At 42.5% G+C, this 17,640-nt stretch overlaps 2 protein-coding genes across 4 annotated transcripts in view; both read left to right on the top strand.

Annotated features, from left to right (window-relative positions):
- The window catches only part of LOC134175573 (TAF5-like RNA polymerase II p300/CBP-associated factor-associated factor 65 kDa subunit 5L), a 52,002-nt gene extending 41,643 nt beyond the window's left edge, over nt 1-10,359 (top strand). The window contains exons 9-17 of one of the 2 annotated variants that reach the window (XM_062641686.1): nt 292-438; nt 990-1,125; nt 4,259-4,354; nt 5,622-5,831; nt 6,101-6,180; nt 7,160-7,340; nt 7,584-7,627; nt 9,119-9,153; nt 9,744-10,359. In XM_062641686.1, coding sequence (XP_062497670.1) covers nt 292-438; nt 990-1,125; nt 4,259-4,354; nt 5,622-5,831; nt 6,101-6,180; nt 7,160-7,340; nt 7,584-7,627; nt 9,119-9,153; nt 9,744-10,035 — 1,221 coding nt within the window. In that variant the 3' untranslated portion in view covers nt 10,036-10,359. The remainder of the gene's footprint in view (nt 1-291; nt 439-989; nt 1,126-4,258; nt 4,355-5,621; nt 5,832-6,100; nt 6,181-7,159; nt 7,341-7,583; nt 7,628-9,118; nt 9,154-9,743) is intronic. The other variant, XR_009969046.1, reaches the window with a different exon arrangement.
- A 6,629-nt stretch (nt 10,360-16,988) lies between these two features.
- NUP133 (nucleoporin 133) overlaps nt 16,989-17,640 on the top strand; it is a 32,692-nt gene continuing 32,040 nt past the window's right edge. For both annotated transcript variants that reach the window (XM_062641770.1, XM_062641769.1), the window contains exon 1: nt 16,989-17,227. In XM_062641770.1, the coding sequence (XP_062497754.1) occupies nt 17,043-17,227 (185 nt within the window). In that variant the 5' untranslated portion in view covers nt 16,989-17,042. The remainder of the gene's footprint in view (nt 17,228-17,640) is intronic.

The raw sequence follows: 17,640 nt of genomic DNA, 5'->3' as shown, positions 1-17,640 counted from the left end.
TTTTTTAACCCTACTTTTATATTTTTCTATCTCTGCTAGCATTTAAGGCAATCTTGAAGTTCTTTTTAAAACTGCCTCGTCATGCAGCTTACTTTTATCTTAATAGAATTAAAAATAAAATAAAATGGGGGGGGGGGGAAGAGGAGGGCATGACAAAGTTCCAGTGGTATCCAAAGGAATGTAATTGGAGATCAGTGCAGTATTATTGGTTTAACTTTCAAATGTTCTGTAATATGAGCATTCCAAATTGTGTGTCTGTGTGTGTTTGTTTTGTTCTTTGCTTTAATGTAGTTAGCTGAAGAGCGTATTGGAAACATAAGAACAGTTCGAGCTTTTGGGCATGAAGTGACTGAAATGGAAAAGTACACAAAGAAAGTTGATTATGTGCTACAGCTGGCTAAGAAAGAGGCACTCGCTCGGGCAGGCTTCTTTGGAGCAGTAAGTATATTTTGGTGAAAGTACACCAACCATGTTATGCCAAGTGTCAGTTTAAAGTTGATGAGGATACTTATAAACCTGCAAATTAATGAAGTGCATATAAACTGAACTTACATAAAGCTGTGGGAAGACTGGACTTAAATCAGTCTAAAGGAATCTGCGGGGTGTGCAGGTGGGGGAGGAATTGCATTTTTGCAAACAGCTTGCAGTGGGTATGCTTAATAGTATCCTAAAACTGCAACGTAACTGCAGACTATCAACTCTTCTCCTTTAATAACAGTTGAGAATAATGTTTGGTTTCCTTTCCATCTTGGGGGAAAAACCCAACCAACCAAAAAAGGAATTATTGAAACAGCTGTTGAATGCCAACTGGTTATTGCCTTGGTTTGTGTTAGAACTGGTTTTGTTCAGATTTAACCCAGTCCTCTAAAAATCTTAGATACCCCTAGTGTAGGAATTCTTTTATTGGAAGGAAAATTCTGAAACAATATTTTAGAGGATGAAATGTAAGATGTATGTGACAAAATCTGCCATTTCCTCTTTTTCCTTAGAGTGGCCTTTCTGGAAACTTAATCGTCCTCTCAGTCTTATACAAAGGCGGATTATTAATGGGCAGTGCCTACATGACAGTTGGTGAACTCTCATCTTTCTTGATGTATGCTTTCTGGGTTGGAATAAGCATTGGAGGTATGGAATGAGAAAATAGATTTTCTTCAGTTCAAAGCGTTACAGTCAGTATGGGGGTGGGAGGGAAGAAACCCTTAAAAGATCTGTCTTCCTTTAAAAGTCTCTTCCAAATGATTTCCAAAAAATCATTTTTTTTTTTTTTTCCTGAAGAGTTAATTAAAATTTATAACTTCATTTAAGCCTTCCCTTTTCCCAAGTGAATACAGGGGTTATTTATTTCAATGTGTGTATGTGATGGACACAAATTACTTTCATTTTCTTTGGGTCTAAATGAAGATAGTTGATATTTTTTACAAAATACATGTTCGATGTTAAACATACTGTATTTAGAAAGGCTTGCAGCATTTAGCTGTAATTCAGTATGGAGTGTTTTGAGCTGGAAGAGTTAAAGAAGGTGCCAGCAGAACTCTACATTATGGTGTTTTCAGGTCTTCCTTACTGCCTTCTCCTTGAAGCTCATACTGTGTAATCTACTGACCCAGAAACACACTGTTAATCTTTTTGACAGAGCAGTCTTCACTACTGCATACAGGCAAAAATGAAGATAAGGTACTTTGAACCTTACCTGATTGGAAGGGTTCTTCTTTAAAAATGAGACTGTTACTTCTGATAGACCAGCAGGGTAGTGCAATGCCGCTGTACTCTTCTAAGTCTAAGCTTGATACCATGGGAAGCACAAAGATGCACCTGAGGGCAGAATTCACAAAACCCACTTCCTTGAATATCAAAATTCCAGTGGCACCCATTCCAAATACTAAACCCCTTTCTTCTCTGCTTAAATCACACAAGTTTGGTCAACAGATACCTGGCACTTTGAAAACATGGGACAAAATAGTGTTAAGTAAATGAAAGATTAGGTTAGAAGCACTGATAAAAGGTAATTGAATTAACTTGTATATGTTATAAAACCATATTTTTAAATTCTACTCCAGATTATTGAAGAATATAATTTTGCACAGAGCTGAAGTGAATGTGTCTTGCCACAAGAGGCTTGACTTCCTTGATGCCTCTATAAGGCATATAAATCTTGCAAGTGCTAAGTCTGCTTAGTGTATGTCATCATCAGTACATGCAGTGAACTGTGAAGCTCATTGCATAATTTGGGACTTTGCCCCTTTTTTATCTAACAGTTTGCTGAACATAGGTTATAAATATTAAAAGCATTTTCTAATTAGTATTTGCAGTCTGCATTGCATATAGTGCTTTTTCATGAGTGGTTGTGAATTTGCAAACCTCAGTGTCCGAGTCTTGAGGTGCTCCGTGAGGCCTCCTCCCTCTGTGCTCCTCTCCTGTGCCCTGCTCTAGGATGTAGATGCTTTGGCTCTTTATTCCAACCAGATGGCTCCTCACCATGGCTAGGTGCTTTGGGTCTCAAGTTTTCAGATGGTCCTCAGCAGCAGCATGATGAAATGTCCTGCCTACACTTACAGACTCATGACCTTGTGCTGGGCTTGTTGCTCTGCAAGAATAAACCAGTAAACCTATTTTAATGTACCTTGGGTTTTCTACCCTCCTGAAATCACTGTTAGCACTATAGGCATTTTAAGGTGGAGGTAGTTTATTCTATATGTTTATTCTGTTGGAATTCAGAGATCCTGAAATTGGTTACTCTATTTTGAAAGACACACAAAAAATGAAGAAATAAGACACATTTATGTCCCACTCCATTTTTGGTTCTAGGTTGGTTTCTGGGTTTATTTCAGCCGGAAAGACCTTCAGCCAAGCCAGCTCCAAGATGATTCACACAACTGCTAGGAGCTGGGACCCAGTACTATACGCAGGCCTTGTCTTTAGCTTTTGCCTTATCCCATAGTGTTTGAAGCATGCTGTCTTGGGAGACTCATTTCTTTACGTTGTTCATTCTCCACATAACTTCTCAAACATCAGGTCCAGCTTAAGTTTTGTGCCCTCTCTCCCTGGGGCTTATTCAGCCGGGCTCCTCTGTACTAGTATAACCCTGTCTGACAAAGAACAGTGTTGAGAGTGCTCCATTCTACTGAGTGCTTTTGAAAATAGTGCAAGGTGCTACACCTGGGTCTGAGCAATCTCAGGCACAGCTACAGGTGGGGCAAAGAAGAGATTCAGAGCAGCCCTGCAGAGAAGGACTTGGGGTGTTGGTTGTTGAGAAAATGAACATGAGCTGGCAGTGTGTGCTCGCAGCCCAGAAAGCCAACCATATCTTGGGCTGCATCAAAACAAGCATGACCAGCAGGTCGAAGGAGGTGATCCTGCCCCTCTACTCTGCTCTTGTGAGACCTCACCTGGAGTATTGTGTGCAGTTCTGGTGTCCTCAACATAAAAAGGACATGGAACTGTTGGAACAAGTCCAGAGAAGGGCCGTGAGGATGATCAGGGGACTGGAGCACCTCCCGTATGAAGATAGGCTGAGAAAGTTGGGGCTGTTCAGCCTGGAGAAGAGAAGGCTGTGTGGGGACCTCATAGCAGCCTTCCAGTATCTGAAGGGGGCCTATAAGGATGCTGGGGAGGGACTCTTCATTAGGGACTGTAGTGATAGGACAAGGGGTAATGGGTTAAAACTTAAACAGGGGAAGTTTAGATTGGATGTAAGAAGGAAATTCTTTCCTGTTAGGGTGGTGAGGCACTGGAATGGGTTGCCCAGGGAGGTTGTGAATGCTCCATCTCTGGCAGTGTTCAAGGCCAGGTTGGACGAGGCCTTGTGTGACATGGTTTAGTGTGAGGTGTCCCTGCCCAGGCAGGGGGGCTGGAACTTGATGATCTTAAGGTCCTTTCCAACCCTAACTATAATATGATAAATATAGCTGGTTGTATGCAAGGCTGTTTTGCTAAAGCTGGATGTTGTTCTTGCTGATAGATGGATGAAAAAGAGTTACTTTGCTTTTGAGTCTACACAAGCTTAAGTGTATTAATGTTTTCTTTTTTCTTGAGATATATTTGGTTTACAAGTACAAGTAAAAATGGTGAGTAAGGGTTATTGGTAGCTCTCGAGACTAAATGGGATTTAAATCAGCATGTTTGATAATGTTTTGGAGTAAAAGATCCCCTACACATCTGATGCTTCAATGGCTGGTGGTAAAATGTATAATGCTAATTTTGTGTCTCCTATGTCTTCCATTCCATATGGATACATAATATCGTTCTGCTTTTTGTTTAGGTCTAAGTTCCTTTTATTCTGAGCTCATGAAAGGACTGGGCGCTGGTGGACGTCTGTGGGAACTTATTGAAAGGAAGCCCCAGCTTCCATTTAATGGTGGGTTCTTGTTTTTTACTATTACCATCAAACTGAACACCTGGAGAAGAGGAGGGAATCTGTGAAAAAAGCAAAGTAAATTATTTGTTCTTGGAACAGCAGGACTAGTGAAGTCTTGATTGCTGCTTAGGTGTTTGTGTGTCCTATCCACAGTTACTGTTTAACCAGACATGGGCCGGTGCCATCATGTGCTGTGGCTCGTTGGGGGTTACTTGTGTGTTGCATCTGGAAAGAGTTCAGTGTTTTGAGTTGTATGTCTTTAGCAGGAACAAACACTATTCAGGTGGTGCCCTGGTGGTGCCAGTTTTCACAAAACTGCTAGGAACTTCATCAGTGAGACTCTGTCCTTTGGGAATGCAGCATTGCTGTCTGATTAGTTTGCTTTGTACAGATACGTGTTGCTGGCATTTAAGAGGGCTTGAAGAAATTTCTTCTTTGTCTTACTTACTATAAGCTTGTTCTAGTAGTGATAGTCTTCTGAGGTAATTGTTTCTATCAACCACTGCGCTCCAGAAAGAAGCTGGTTGTATTTAGTTTTGGCAATCATTCCTTCATGGTGGTTTGTTACAGTGTTTTACAAACTGAAATTCTAGTTTCAGTGAACTGTTGCCTAGGAGGAGTTATGCCTCTGATTGGTCTTTGAATACACTGTTGTCCTGAATTTATCAAATACACTCTCATTTAAAAAAATCATAAAAATAGTCATTAATGCAACAAATCTAGCAGCGGCTTTATGCCAGTGACAGCCTCTCCTTAAAAGCTACATAGCAGGTACTGAAGAGGGAACTGTTCTTGTTCAAAGAGAAGGGTGTTTCAGGCAACTTTTGTGGCTTGGTGAAAGGATAGGAAGTGATTTGCAATGTTTATCTTTTTTCATGTGTTCTATGGCAACAGGACTTTGGCCTGCAACAATGCCATTTAATTTCATCGCTTCTCATTGGCAATATTTAAATTGTTTATGTTTTAGAATTCAGCTAATTCTACCAGAAGTGAACATTGTTAGTTGTTAGATATTAGCAAGATGCAAATTCTCCCTCTTGCTGTAGGTTTCCTGCTGGTGAGCAACCTGAATGGCATTCTGGAATGAGTGGTCTACCACACAGTCATGGCTGAAATACAGCCCCTGTGGTCCTGAATTGTGGTTTGCAGCTATCCCTACATGTAACAGAGAGATAAGATATTTCTTTTGGGCATCTGTAAAGTGTGTTCCAGGAGGGCTGAGCTGATTTTCATTTCTGTTCATGTTTCTGTATTTTTTGTTGTATAGAGGGAGTCACATTGGGCAAAGACACATTCAGAGGTGCTTTGGAATTCAAGGACGTTGAGTTTGCATATCCCACACGTCCAGAAACATCAATTTTCAAAGATTTTAGCCTTTCCATTCCAGCTGGCTCTGTTATGGCTCTGGTTGGCTCAAGTGGTACAGGGAAATCGACTATTGTATCCCTTCTGCTGAGGCTGTATGATCCTATCTCAGGTATGTTTTTTGTGTTGCTCTCATTCATGACAATTGATGCTTTGCATTTCATGTACACCTTATAAGCAGTCAGGGTTCCTGTGCCTGAGGTCCTAATGTGACTGTTCCACTGATGCACTGTGCTTCCTTCTGGGGTGCACAGTGCCTGTGTGGCTTTGCATTTCTGATCCATCAGTATGTGATCCCCAGGGGTCATTGTTCTCGACTGTTCTTTCTGCGTCTTTTCAGTATTTGTCAAACACACTTGACTCTATTGTTCTTAATTTAAGGTACTATCACCGTTGATGGCTTTGATATCCGTGAGTTAAATCCACTGTGGTTCAGAACAAAGATTGGAACAGTGAGTCAGGTGAGGAAGAAAAGTAATTCTAAGTCAATTAAATAATTCTGTGTGATCAACTAGCTGTGCCTCACTTTGCTTCTTTTTGAAACGGCATAATCTTGCTCCTCAGTGAAACCCTTCCATCTCACCATAAGTGCTGTTGTGTGTGCTTTGTTCTAAAATTAAGTATTGAGAGCTGGTCCCATTTTTCCGTAGTGCATTTTTACACAATCACAGCAACTTGAAGTATTGGCTTAGAAGAAAAGTGTTCATGTGAAGACTGGGAAGTACATTGTTGCAAATTATATAGGTATACCATCTTAATGTATACTATGATTCGTTGAAGAAAGTAATAAAAAGCTTAATATTTAATTAACATTTCCTATTAATGGAAATCATATTTTACACAACCATTTGGAAACTGACCTCCTGTGCTCTCTGTTGTTGCCAGGCAAACACAGTTCCAGTAGGAAAGCATGAAAATAGAGCACTGTTGTCATTATTCTTGTAGTGTTCCCTCTGTAGCAACCCCAAAACTCTGGAAATACAGAGAGGTGTTCAGTGGTCTCTTAAACATAAACCACTTGACCAGCTAAAATATGTATGTTAGCTCCGTCATCTCTCTAGATGCTTCATAGTGTAATTAACTATTAGGTTGATGTCCTGGTTAAAAGCACCAGGGTAACTGGGTATATATTGCATTTCAAAACATGTACTTTAGGTAATAATGCCACCAAAAACTTTTGTGCAAAAATGCTTTTCCTGTGGTCACATTAGCATTTGTCTTTTTGAATGTATGTATTCCACTGAGCTACCAGTACGAGCTTCATACTGATGTTTATACTCCTTTGGTTTGAATTCAGTTAATTCTAGTTTACATATCTGTTTGGATAGAAAATAAACTAATACTGGGGCTTTCAAGTGGGATTTATGTTATTTGAGATATAGACAATACATGCATGTAACTACAGATCTACCATATTAGTTATGGTTTTTAATTTCTCAGGAACCAATTCTGTTCTCCTGTTCCATTGCTGAAAATATTGCCTATGGTGCAGAGGATCCTTCTACGGTGACTGTAGAGGAGATTCACAAAGTTGCTGAAATAGCTAATGCTGCTAGTTTTATCAGAGATTTTCCAAATGGGTTTGACACACTAGTTGGAGAAAAAGGCGTTTTGCTTTCAGGTACATCTTTATATTGCTTATTTTAAAAATCTTGATTCTATAGAGTGAATTAAGAATTCTATCACTTTTTTGTTACCAGTTGTTTCTCAAAGTCATAGCCTGCCAGAAGTATTAAAAAAAACCCTTCTTTATCTCCCTTCTTGCCCTAAAGTCTATGTGCCTAATTCCGCGCAGCCCACGCATTCGGTTAGAATCACTTCACTTCTGGTTTCCTATTTCAATTTATTGAGCTTTTGCCCCCAGGTGGACAGAAACAACGAATTGCAATAGCTCGAGCTCTGCTCAAGGTAAGGCAGCTATTTAACTGCTCTGTTGGGAGGTGGAAAGGGTTAAAAAAGAGGCAGTCTTTCAATGGGAAAGGTGAAAAAACATTTTTAAAAAGAAAATTATATCTTTTACATCAATGAGGAAGTTTAAAAGGGTTGAGTGGATTAACTAAAGAATTTTCTTATGTTAAGTGCTTTTTCCTATCTTTTTGATAGTTGTTGCCAAGACCGATAGTAAATCATTGTATAATGGGGTCACTTTCAGAAGGCCAGGTCAAGGATGAAGGAAGACTTGAGAAATGTGGTGCTAATAAACTCATATATGACACTTCTGTCCCTGTGTTCAGATCCGAACTGCTCCTAGGTTGATTTTTCTCAGTTGCAACTTACTAGCTGTATAGATGCCCTGTCTTGGCGTTGAGGGGAGCTGGTCTGGATTTCAAGACAACTGTTTCGGGCACGTTTATTCCTTCAAGGGTTGGCCTTGATCTGGTTTTGGGGCAGGCTCTGTGCTGCATGAATTTGAGGAGACTTCTGAGGATCAGAAGGACATGGAGTGTGGTTCAGGGACAGCCATGGGGCCGCTTGCAGGAGGCAGTTTGGTGCTGATGCTCAGTTGGAAGTTCTGGCCCTTGCTCAACCCAGCTTACATTTACATTAAGCTGCATAGGTCTCTCCAGCATTTTAGCATGACCAGTTCTGCTAGATTACTAGGAATTCCTCATTATGCCAGTTCTCTTCTACCATAAATGCTGAAAAGCTGATTGCCTTTCATGTCAAGTACAGTTCATGGGGGTAGAGACTTTTATCTGGGAGGAAAAAGGAAGGTTGTAAGAATTGAGTAGTTGATACATATGTGATTGGGAGTGCAGTGGAGTCCCCTCTCTTCCAGATAAAGTCTAAACCTTTACTCTCAACTTTATCAAGGAAGTTTGGAGTATGTACTGTAATTCAGAAGAAGCTTCTTAGGGATTTGAGTGTTGGCATTTTTGTTTGGTTTTATTATTTTATTGAATTGGGAAGAGTTCTTAAATGCTGGTACTTAAGTACTACGTATTTCATCTGCGGTGAAATACTGCTTATTGGTAGGTCTTTGCTATTTCTTGTTACTAGACAATTATATATAGCAGACCGCAAGCAGAGAGTAGCTGAGCCTCTGCAAAAGATCCACAGAGGAGCAGTAAATAGGAAATTGAATTTCTGACTGCAGTGCTGCCAAATATGCATTAAAAATCATATCCCACCTTTAGTTTGTAATCTTTCAAATAGTACCAGGTAATAGTATTCCGTTACTTCAGTTTGGAAAATTGGAGGATGGAAGAGTGTTGTTTCTGTTTTGTCCTCTTAGTATTTAGACTTCTTAAAAGTAATACTTTGAATGACACTCAGTTCTCTTGATGAAGTAAGTACATATACTTGGAGTTTTAAGCTGTATGAATGCTGTTCTCTATTGATATAAATACGCAGATCTTGTCTAGTTGTTATTATAACCGATTTTCCTTTCTTCTTCAGAATCCTAAAATTCTTCTGTTAGATGAAGCAACAAGGTAAAAAAGAAAATAATTAGAAACTTAGAAATTATTTACCTGCAAAACTCACATTTGGGAGGTGTTCTCTATTCTTTCTTTCTCTGCATGCCCTTGCACAAATTAGCGAGCCCCTTATTTTTGTCTGCCCACAAGAATGTGCTTTCTAGAATGTGTGAATTGGTTAGGAGACATGTGATAAAAGCTGCTTATGCCACATGGAAAGGATAGCTGGCACACTGTGTTGTAATTTTTGATGGAGCTAAATATGTAATATGTAACTTGATTTTGAATCATCTACTTGAGGCTTTTTTGTATCTTTAGTTTGAATGAAGATCTTAGCGTGAGAGATGCTTACACTGCAGTATAACTTTTTTTTCACTGTTATTTCTCCATGCATATATTTGCATATGAGAATGTAATGCCGGTAACTTGGATGCATGCTCTAAGCATATTCACAAAACTTGCCTTCAGTTCCTTTGATTTGTATTCACCAATAATAGCAAGGGTTTGCAGTTTTAGCAAGATAAGCCTAATGCATGCACAACTAATGTGTCTGAAAATAACAGACACCCTCCTCTCTCCCCTCCCCACTTTCTGTTTCTTACTAGTGCTTTGGATGCTGAGAATGAGTATCTAGTGCAAGAAGCTCTAGACCGGCTGATGGAAGGGAGGACAGTCCTAATTATTGCTCATCGTCTGTCGACTATTCAGAACGCTGATTTTGTTGCAGTTCTTGGCAAGGGCAGAATTCTTGAATGTGGAAAACATGATGAACTACTTGCAAATCCAAATGGACTTTTCAGGAAACTAATGCAGAAACAAGCTTTTCTTCAGAACAGTGATGCTTTTGCATTAGATTTACAACCCAGAGAAAAGGGTGTATTAAAAGAAAATGTATGAGAGAATATATGAATAATGGAAGCTTACAAACAACAAAGAATATAACTTATGTTTTACTTATGTAAAGTAAATGTTATATTTTTCCAAAATGTACAAAATATTCTTTTGAAACTTAAATGTGTTTAAACTTTTTATTGAAAGCTTTTTAATAATTATTGCAACTTTTTTAAATGTCTATCATATTGAGATAGTTTCAGCATATAGATTTTTCTGCTTTTTGTTGAGACCATTTAGAATCTTGTTTGCTGTAATGCACTGTATGTTGGTGTGCTGCATTCGGTATTTTAAGGGTAATTAAATGACAATCTTATCATTTTCATATCATTCTCTTCCCATTTCAAGGAATTTTTCTGTGCTTGTCAGTAGTCTTAAAATGCAGGACACAAATGTACTCTGAAATTTCTGACCACCACTGCACTGTCCTTTCAGTTACCATTTTGTTCTGAAATGTGAAAGTTGATTATGATCCCCATCTACAGTCGCTGTGGAGAATTACACATGAGAACACATTTTTGAGAGTATGGAAGCATAAGTTGGAAGAAAGTTCTTTAAAACAAAACTCCAACAAAAACAAACGAGAAAAGGCAACCAAACAAAAATCCTACCTGACTTTATATATAAGGACAAAGGAAGTGTATTAGTATGTTGTCAGCATAGGAAAATCTAAAATTTGCATGCATTTTGTTCCCTTCTCCATTTTCCCAGTTCTTTAGTTTCACTTCCTTTCTAAGATGATATCCAAAAGAACACACTCATACATATATAAGTTTTTTTTCCTAAGGCATGTGTAAGTTTTTTCACTGTTACTTAAGTTTTCATTGGTAGAAATCCCAGGTTTTGCATAACTGCTTTACTAGGGACAACTACTAAACTGCCTTCTCAAGGATAGCTAGTAAAATAATAGCATTACATTAATCTGAGTAACTGCAGGAGGGTACATTTGGCAGGAAAGCATAGGCTTCGTGTTTCTAATTTAAGAATCTCTTCCAAAAGAGTCTCTCTAGACTTTCTGAAGATGCAAAACCCTACCAGGTAGTTAAAAAAAAAAAAAAAGTGAGACACTTTCCAGTCACATTAAAACTGATCTATGCTAGGAAAACTTGTTGCTGGAAAATTTTATTAGCAATAGGTGAGATATCTACTGTAGGGCAAGCTAAACCTGTTTATCTAATGTGCCATTTATGGCACTTTGTAGCACATAGTGAAAACACTAGAGATCCCTGTGCTAAGGAATGAAAATAAAATCAATGAAATACACCCAGATGTAATTTTATCATCTGATAATAGTTTTACTAGAAGCAGATACTGTGCTAAAGATATGCCAGAAATACCACTGACCCAATGTTCTGTTTCAGTGTTGACTACCAAGTTTTAGAATGGATTTAGAGGGGATCAACTTTAATCCTTACTCGTACTCTTTCCTTACGTGAGATGCAATGAGCCTTGATTCGTGTGTTTACACAGGTTACAGGAATTACTTGCAGCTGAACTGAATGACTATGTCTTTTTCTGGCAGTTTATGTCTTTTGTTTATTAGGTGTTCTGGCAGGCCCTGCAATCCACAGAAAAGTGTGAAAAGCTATGGAAAAGCTCTAGTCCACAGTAAGGTGAATGTCTGTCATAACACGTACACTGGTAAACAGACTTTGTTCAGTTTAGAGTCACTCTACTCCTTGGAACAAACCACAGACCTCAACAAGGTGAGGAAACAAAGTTTGTAGTCATCTGCAAATAGAAAGCTTTGATGGACAGTTTCAGATTTGTGGTTTATATGTGTGTAATGTATGTGGTGTGTGCACATGGCATGCTGTATGCTTCCACAGCAGCGCTAGCCAACTCTGGATATGGTTTCATTTTGAACTGTAGCTAGCTTAGTGAGAAAAAAGGTGTGAGAAAGAGAAGAAAAATCAAGTATTGCATTATTTTTGTTACTAGAGTTGAAGAACTCCCTGTCCAAGGTGGAAACTGTTGGTGTATTGCCACTGTTTCAGCAGATTTTCAGCTGTCTTGAATGGGGAGAATTGTGTCTGGTTGCTTACGGGGTCCTAAACTCATGACGCAATGATCCAATAGATTCATACCCTGACTTATTAGGGACCTCTGTATTCTGATGAGCAAGACATTACGTTTCTTAACCTATGAAGAAGAAAATGGTAGTGATCTTTTATACACATCTTTGTTTAAACGTCTCCATAGTCTTCCAAGACATACTCCACCAATTAATGAGAATTCATAATAGAGCTGGCTACTATCCTTTCAAACTAATCTTTCTGACTAGGTAAGCAGTTATTTGTGGCTAGTCTATCGAAGCAGTGTTTTCTACACTGTTTAATTCATCAAGCAATAAATAAAAAGCAGCAGCAGTATCAATCCTGTATATTTTGAAGTTGTGGCTATAATATAAGCCCACTATTTCCCTTCTGGTAGTTCAAGACCCCACTAGTATTGTCAGAATTGCCTGCTGGACATTCACCTTTTCATGTGAAAAACAAATACCACATGAGTCCAAGCTGAAGAACTGTCTCTAACCAATATCAGCATAAACTATTTGTGTTGAAAATGAGATTTAAAGGTTGAGTTGTATCTTCCACCTGAAGATGGAGCTTTTTACATGGGGCTGGGACAGCAAAAGGAAGCCAAGTAATTCCCTGAGGAAGTGTATTAAAGTGTATGTACAGGAGTCACACAGCACAAACTGCTCATGCTGCATCATCTTGCGTATTTTAGAAATGAGATGTGGAGTTTTCTGTTTTTAAAGTAATTTGAGTGTCACTGTTCATGGATGTTGGGAAATGTGGGTGGCAGCTTGCATTTTACTCAGTTTTTCCCCATTTGCTTGTGTGTGCACTTTCTATTTTGTTTGATAAAACAATAACGTGATGAGTTAGCATTGCTGCATGGAGTGTAATAGAGAAGGCTATGCAGAAGGACACTACATTAGTGTAACAGTATACTGATACTCCACTAAATGTTCATGTTTTGCTTTTACCGTAAATCAAAGAAAAGGTCATTTGCCGCGGTGCACAGCTCCAGAGAGGTGCCCTCAACCCCCGAGCACGGGGAAAAACCGCCTCCAGGAGCCTCAGTTCTGAGCGGCGAGAGCCACCGAGGGAGCCTCGAGCCCCCGACAGGCCTTGCCCGGAAGCCGGCAGGGCCGCTGAAGCGAGGAGGGACGGCCCCGCCCTGACCCGCTAAAGCCCGCCCCAGGGAGCGCGGGAACAGTGCTTGGCGCGGAAGTTGGCGCCGGCAGCGCGAGTGGGGAGCGAGCCAGGTAGGGAGCGCTCGCGTGAGGGCGAGGCCAGCTCTGGGAGCTCTGCTTTAGCTGCCCCGGCGGTGGCAGCATCGGCACAGAGCCGAGGAGAGGGGAGGCTGCAGCGCAGAGCTCGAGGTGCAGGAAGTGCTTGCACCGGTCTGGTGAGGCGAGGATGTACAATGGGCAGGGCTGCACTCGGTGCGCCCTGGTGGAGGTCCTACCCCAGCAGGGGCTGAGCTGTGGGACGCTGTCTAGAGCCTGAAAGATGTCAGGGAAGCTGAGGGCGCTGGACTGCTTGTAAGGCCCAGACTGTGCAGGGCCCACAGGCGTCCATCACAGCACATACAGAAAAGGAGGACGGCAGTAATCCGGGGAGCTAGTAACAAAAGAAAACACAAACAAACAAAAAAAGTAAAAAACACAAACAAAAAAGAAAAAAAAAAGGAAGAGGACAACTAAAGGAAGGGGCTTCCTTCAAAATCTGACATTCCCACCCAGAACCGCTTCACAACTCTGCAGGGGGCTACCAAGGAAACGCATGCTGTACTAAATGAACATCCTGCTGATGCACCAGTAAAGAGCATCACTACTGGTGCCACCAGGAGGAAGTGGCGGGTCATAATAATAGGGGACTCTACTTTGAAAGGCACAGAGGCATCCATCTGTCGGCCTCACCCAGTCTTGAGGAGGTGTGGTGTCTACCAGGGGCTTGGATCAGGGGTGCTGCTGAGAGGCTCCCTGGTCTAGTAAGTCCTGCTGGCTGTTACCCACTCCTTGTGGTCCATGTGGGTGCCAGTGACATAGACAGCAGTAGCCTGGAGAACATTACAAAGGACTACAGAGCCCTGGCAGAGGTGGGTTAGGGGCTCTGGGGCTCAGACAGTTTTTTCATCAATCTTCCAGGTCAAAGGGGAGGACCCTGAAACGGCCAGGTGGATTTCGCAGGTTAATAAATGGTGAGAACAGTGGTGCCATAGTCAGGGGTCTGGTTATTCAGAACATGGGACTCAATCTGGGAGGCCAGGTCTACTGGAGTCTGGTGGAGCTGGTCTTGCTGCTTTGGTAGGAGGCTTGCCAGACTGGTCAAGGATGCTTTAAACTAGATGTGTTGGGGGAGGGGGGCATCATTCCATCCCAGCACTCCCAGTCACTTGCCAGCACCTATAATAAATGCTGGGAGCAATGTAGAGATATTCCAGACACTCCAGCCAGTGAGCTGGCTTCATTTGGAGCTCGGCTCAGATGCCTCTATACAAATGCCCATAGTATGGGGAATAAACGAGGAATTAGAGATCCGTGCATGGCTACAAGGATGTGGTATCATTGGCATTACAGAAACATGGTGGGATGGCTCTTATGACTGGAGTGTTGGAATGAAAGGTTGCAGACAGGAAAGACAGGCCAGGCAGACACGGAGGGGGATGTAAGCGGCAAGGAGAAGCAGACAGGCCAACCCAGTATGCGTGATAAGCAAACTTCTACTTTATTTGTGACGCAGTTCACATATATATAGGAGTGGTATTCAGCCACTCCTCCTTGGCACAACAGTATTGGTTAGCTCCACACAGCTTCCTCCACATTCTCCTCCCATGTCCGGTCTCCGGTTATCTGTGGGGGCCACCCCCTGCCTTGCTCGCACAGTCCTCCAGGGCCCTATGGTCCTGCTCTTAGAGTCATTCTGCAACAGGGGGACTTGCTATTTACATCAGTGATAGGCTGGAGAGTATGGAACTATGTCTGGGGACAGGTGATCAGTCAACAGATCTTATGGGTCAGGGTCAAAGGGAGAACAGTGATGGGGGACATTACTGTGGGGGTCTGCGACAGACTGCCTGATCAGGAGGACTCTGGATGAAGCGCTCTATAGACAAAAAGTTGTGGTCAGTGGCTCAGTGTCCAGCTGGAGATCAGTAACGAGTGGTGTCCCTCAGGGACTGGTGTTGGGACCGGTGTTCAACATCTTTGTCAGTGACATGGACAGTGGGATTGAGTGCACCCTCAGCAAGTTTGCCGATGACACCAAGCTGTGTGGTTCGGTTGATACACTGGAGGGAAGGAATGCCATCCAGAGGGACCTTGACACGCTTGTGAGGAGGAATGATGCCAACCATATGAAGTTCAACCAAACCAAGTACAAGGTCCTACACCTGGGTCAGAGCAATCCCAGGCACAGCTACAGGCTGGGCAGAGAAGAGATTCAGAGCAGCCCTGTGGAGAAGGACTTGGAGGTGTTGGTCGATGAGAAAATGAACATGAGCCAGCTTCAGTGTGTCCTCGCAGCGCAGAAAGCCAGCCGTATCTTGGGCCGCATCAAAAGAAGCGTGACCAGCAGGTCAAAGGAGGTGATCCTGCCCCTCTACTCTGCTCTTGTGAGACCTCACCTGGAGTATTGTGTGCAGTTCTGGTGTCCTCAACATAAAAAGGACATGGAACTGTTGGAACAAGTCCAGAGGAGGGCCATGAGGATGATCAGGGTACTGGAGCACCTCCCATATGAAGACAGGCTGAGAAAGTCGGGGCTGTTCAGCCTGGAGAAGAGAAGGCTGCGTGGAGACCTCATAGCAGCCTTCCAGTATCTGAAGGGGGCCTATAAGGATGCTGGGAGGGACTCTTCATTAGGGACTGTAGTGACAGGACAGGGGGTAACAGGTTAAAATTTAAACAGGGGAAGTTTAGATTGGATATGAGGAGGAAGTTCTTTACTGTGATGGTGGTGAGGCACTGGAATGGGTTGCCCAGGGAGGTTGTGAATGCTCCATCCCTGGCAGTGTTCAAGGCCAGGTTGGACAGAGCCCTGGCTGGCATGGTTTAGTGTGAGGTGTCTGTGCCCATGGCAGGGGGGTTGGAACTTGATGATCTCAAGGTCCTTTCCAACCCTAACTATTCTGTGATTCTATGAAATGAAGTTAAAAGTGTGGAAACAGTCAGGTACTCATACTTCAATATTGCCAGATGAAACAGTTCAAGTTTATCTCCTTTTCATTTCAGGTTCAGTCATATTGGACCACGGTCCACATAGAAAGCTTAGTAGTCATAAGTCTTTTTAATCAAAGAATGTATTTTTTGAAAATGATGGGTAGTTTTAGCTACTTCTGACTAATTAGCTTAATTGATAGTATATATTCCCCAAGGAGAAAGTACACATGTACTTTCTGAAGGACATTTTTCATACAAACCAATGCAGTTTTTTCTTACCATGAGAAAATTTAGTTCCCCTTTATAAAAGGGTAACTAAAAAATTCTGTACCATTGAATAGTTGTAGTGCATGACTGGTGTTTATCATAAAGGTAAATAATGTAATTTATGTAAAAAATGTAATAAATGTTAATATATCATAAACGTAAAACATACCAAGGTTTGCATGGAATATTTTGTGTGGTTTTAGGGGTCTTTTATTAGAAATCTGGGGACAAGCACAGGCTATTTTAAAGATTAGGCATCTCATGTTAGTGGAAAACCTGTTTCCAGAAGTGCCGAAGAGCAGTTTGCAATGGTCTTTCAACAGCAGTTTTTGAGTGTATCTGCTTGAGTTGGTTAGCACCAAAACTTGTTGAATTCAGTGAAAAACGGTTCCCAAATGGAGCTGCCGGGTTAACCTCAAAGATAGCCCCCAGGGTGTGAGGCGAGCTGGCACGGGGTTTACACCGCTCCCTGGCAGGGGCCGCGCTGCGCTCCGCCCCGGAAGGACGGAGTACCGGGCGTCCGGCGGGAGCGCGGTTTCGTGCTGTTCTTCCCACAGCCGTAGCTGTAGTCATGTTCCCTTCGGCTCCCGCCTCCCCGCGGACCCCCGGCGGGTCGGCCCGCAGGAACCTCGGCAACGCCGCCCCCAGCCCACTCTCCCGCCCGGGCGGCAGGAAGAACCTGCCCGCCGTGGCGGTAGCCAGCTCCCCGGTGCTGTTTTCCCCGGTGGCGCGGAGGAGCGGCTCCCTCTCTGCCCGGTGAGTTCCGCCGGCCGAAACCGGCGTGTGTTCTCCTCAGGGGAAAAGGGGAAAGCTCTGAGGTCAGGGCTTGCCCACTGTGCAGCCGCCTCCCGGCCCACTGAGGGGAGAGGCGTGTCTCCCGAGCTCTTCCTCGGCCACCCTTTCCACAGGGACCCGCCGCGGCCTCCCCGTATCCCTTGGTGCTCCGGTGCGGAGTGGGTTGACTGCAGCTCCCGTCAGGTTCCTCGCTCCTCAGGGGTGGCTGCCTTTTTCGTTGCCTGAGGAAAGAGCCTGCCATACACGGCTGGGTTGCTGTTAACTGAGGATCTGAACAGGCTTGCTCTTTGCTAAAGTACTGCTAGTGGCTGAGAGACCTAATGGAAGATGAGACTAGTGATTAAAAAAGTGTCATCATTAGGAAAAAAAAAATG

Source organism: Pezoporus occidentalis, unplaced genomic scaffold, assembly GCF_034315485.1.
Source record: "Pezoporus occidentalis ecotype Australia unplaced genomic scaffold, CSIRO_AGI_Poc_V1 ctg7, whole genome shotgun sequence".
Lineage (NCBI taxonomy): Eukaryota > Metazoa > Chordata > Aves > Psittaciformes > Psittacidae > Pezoporus > Pezoporus occidentalis.
This window is presented reverse-complemented; position numbering and strand designations above follow the sequence as displayed.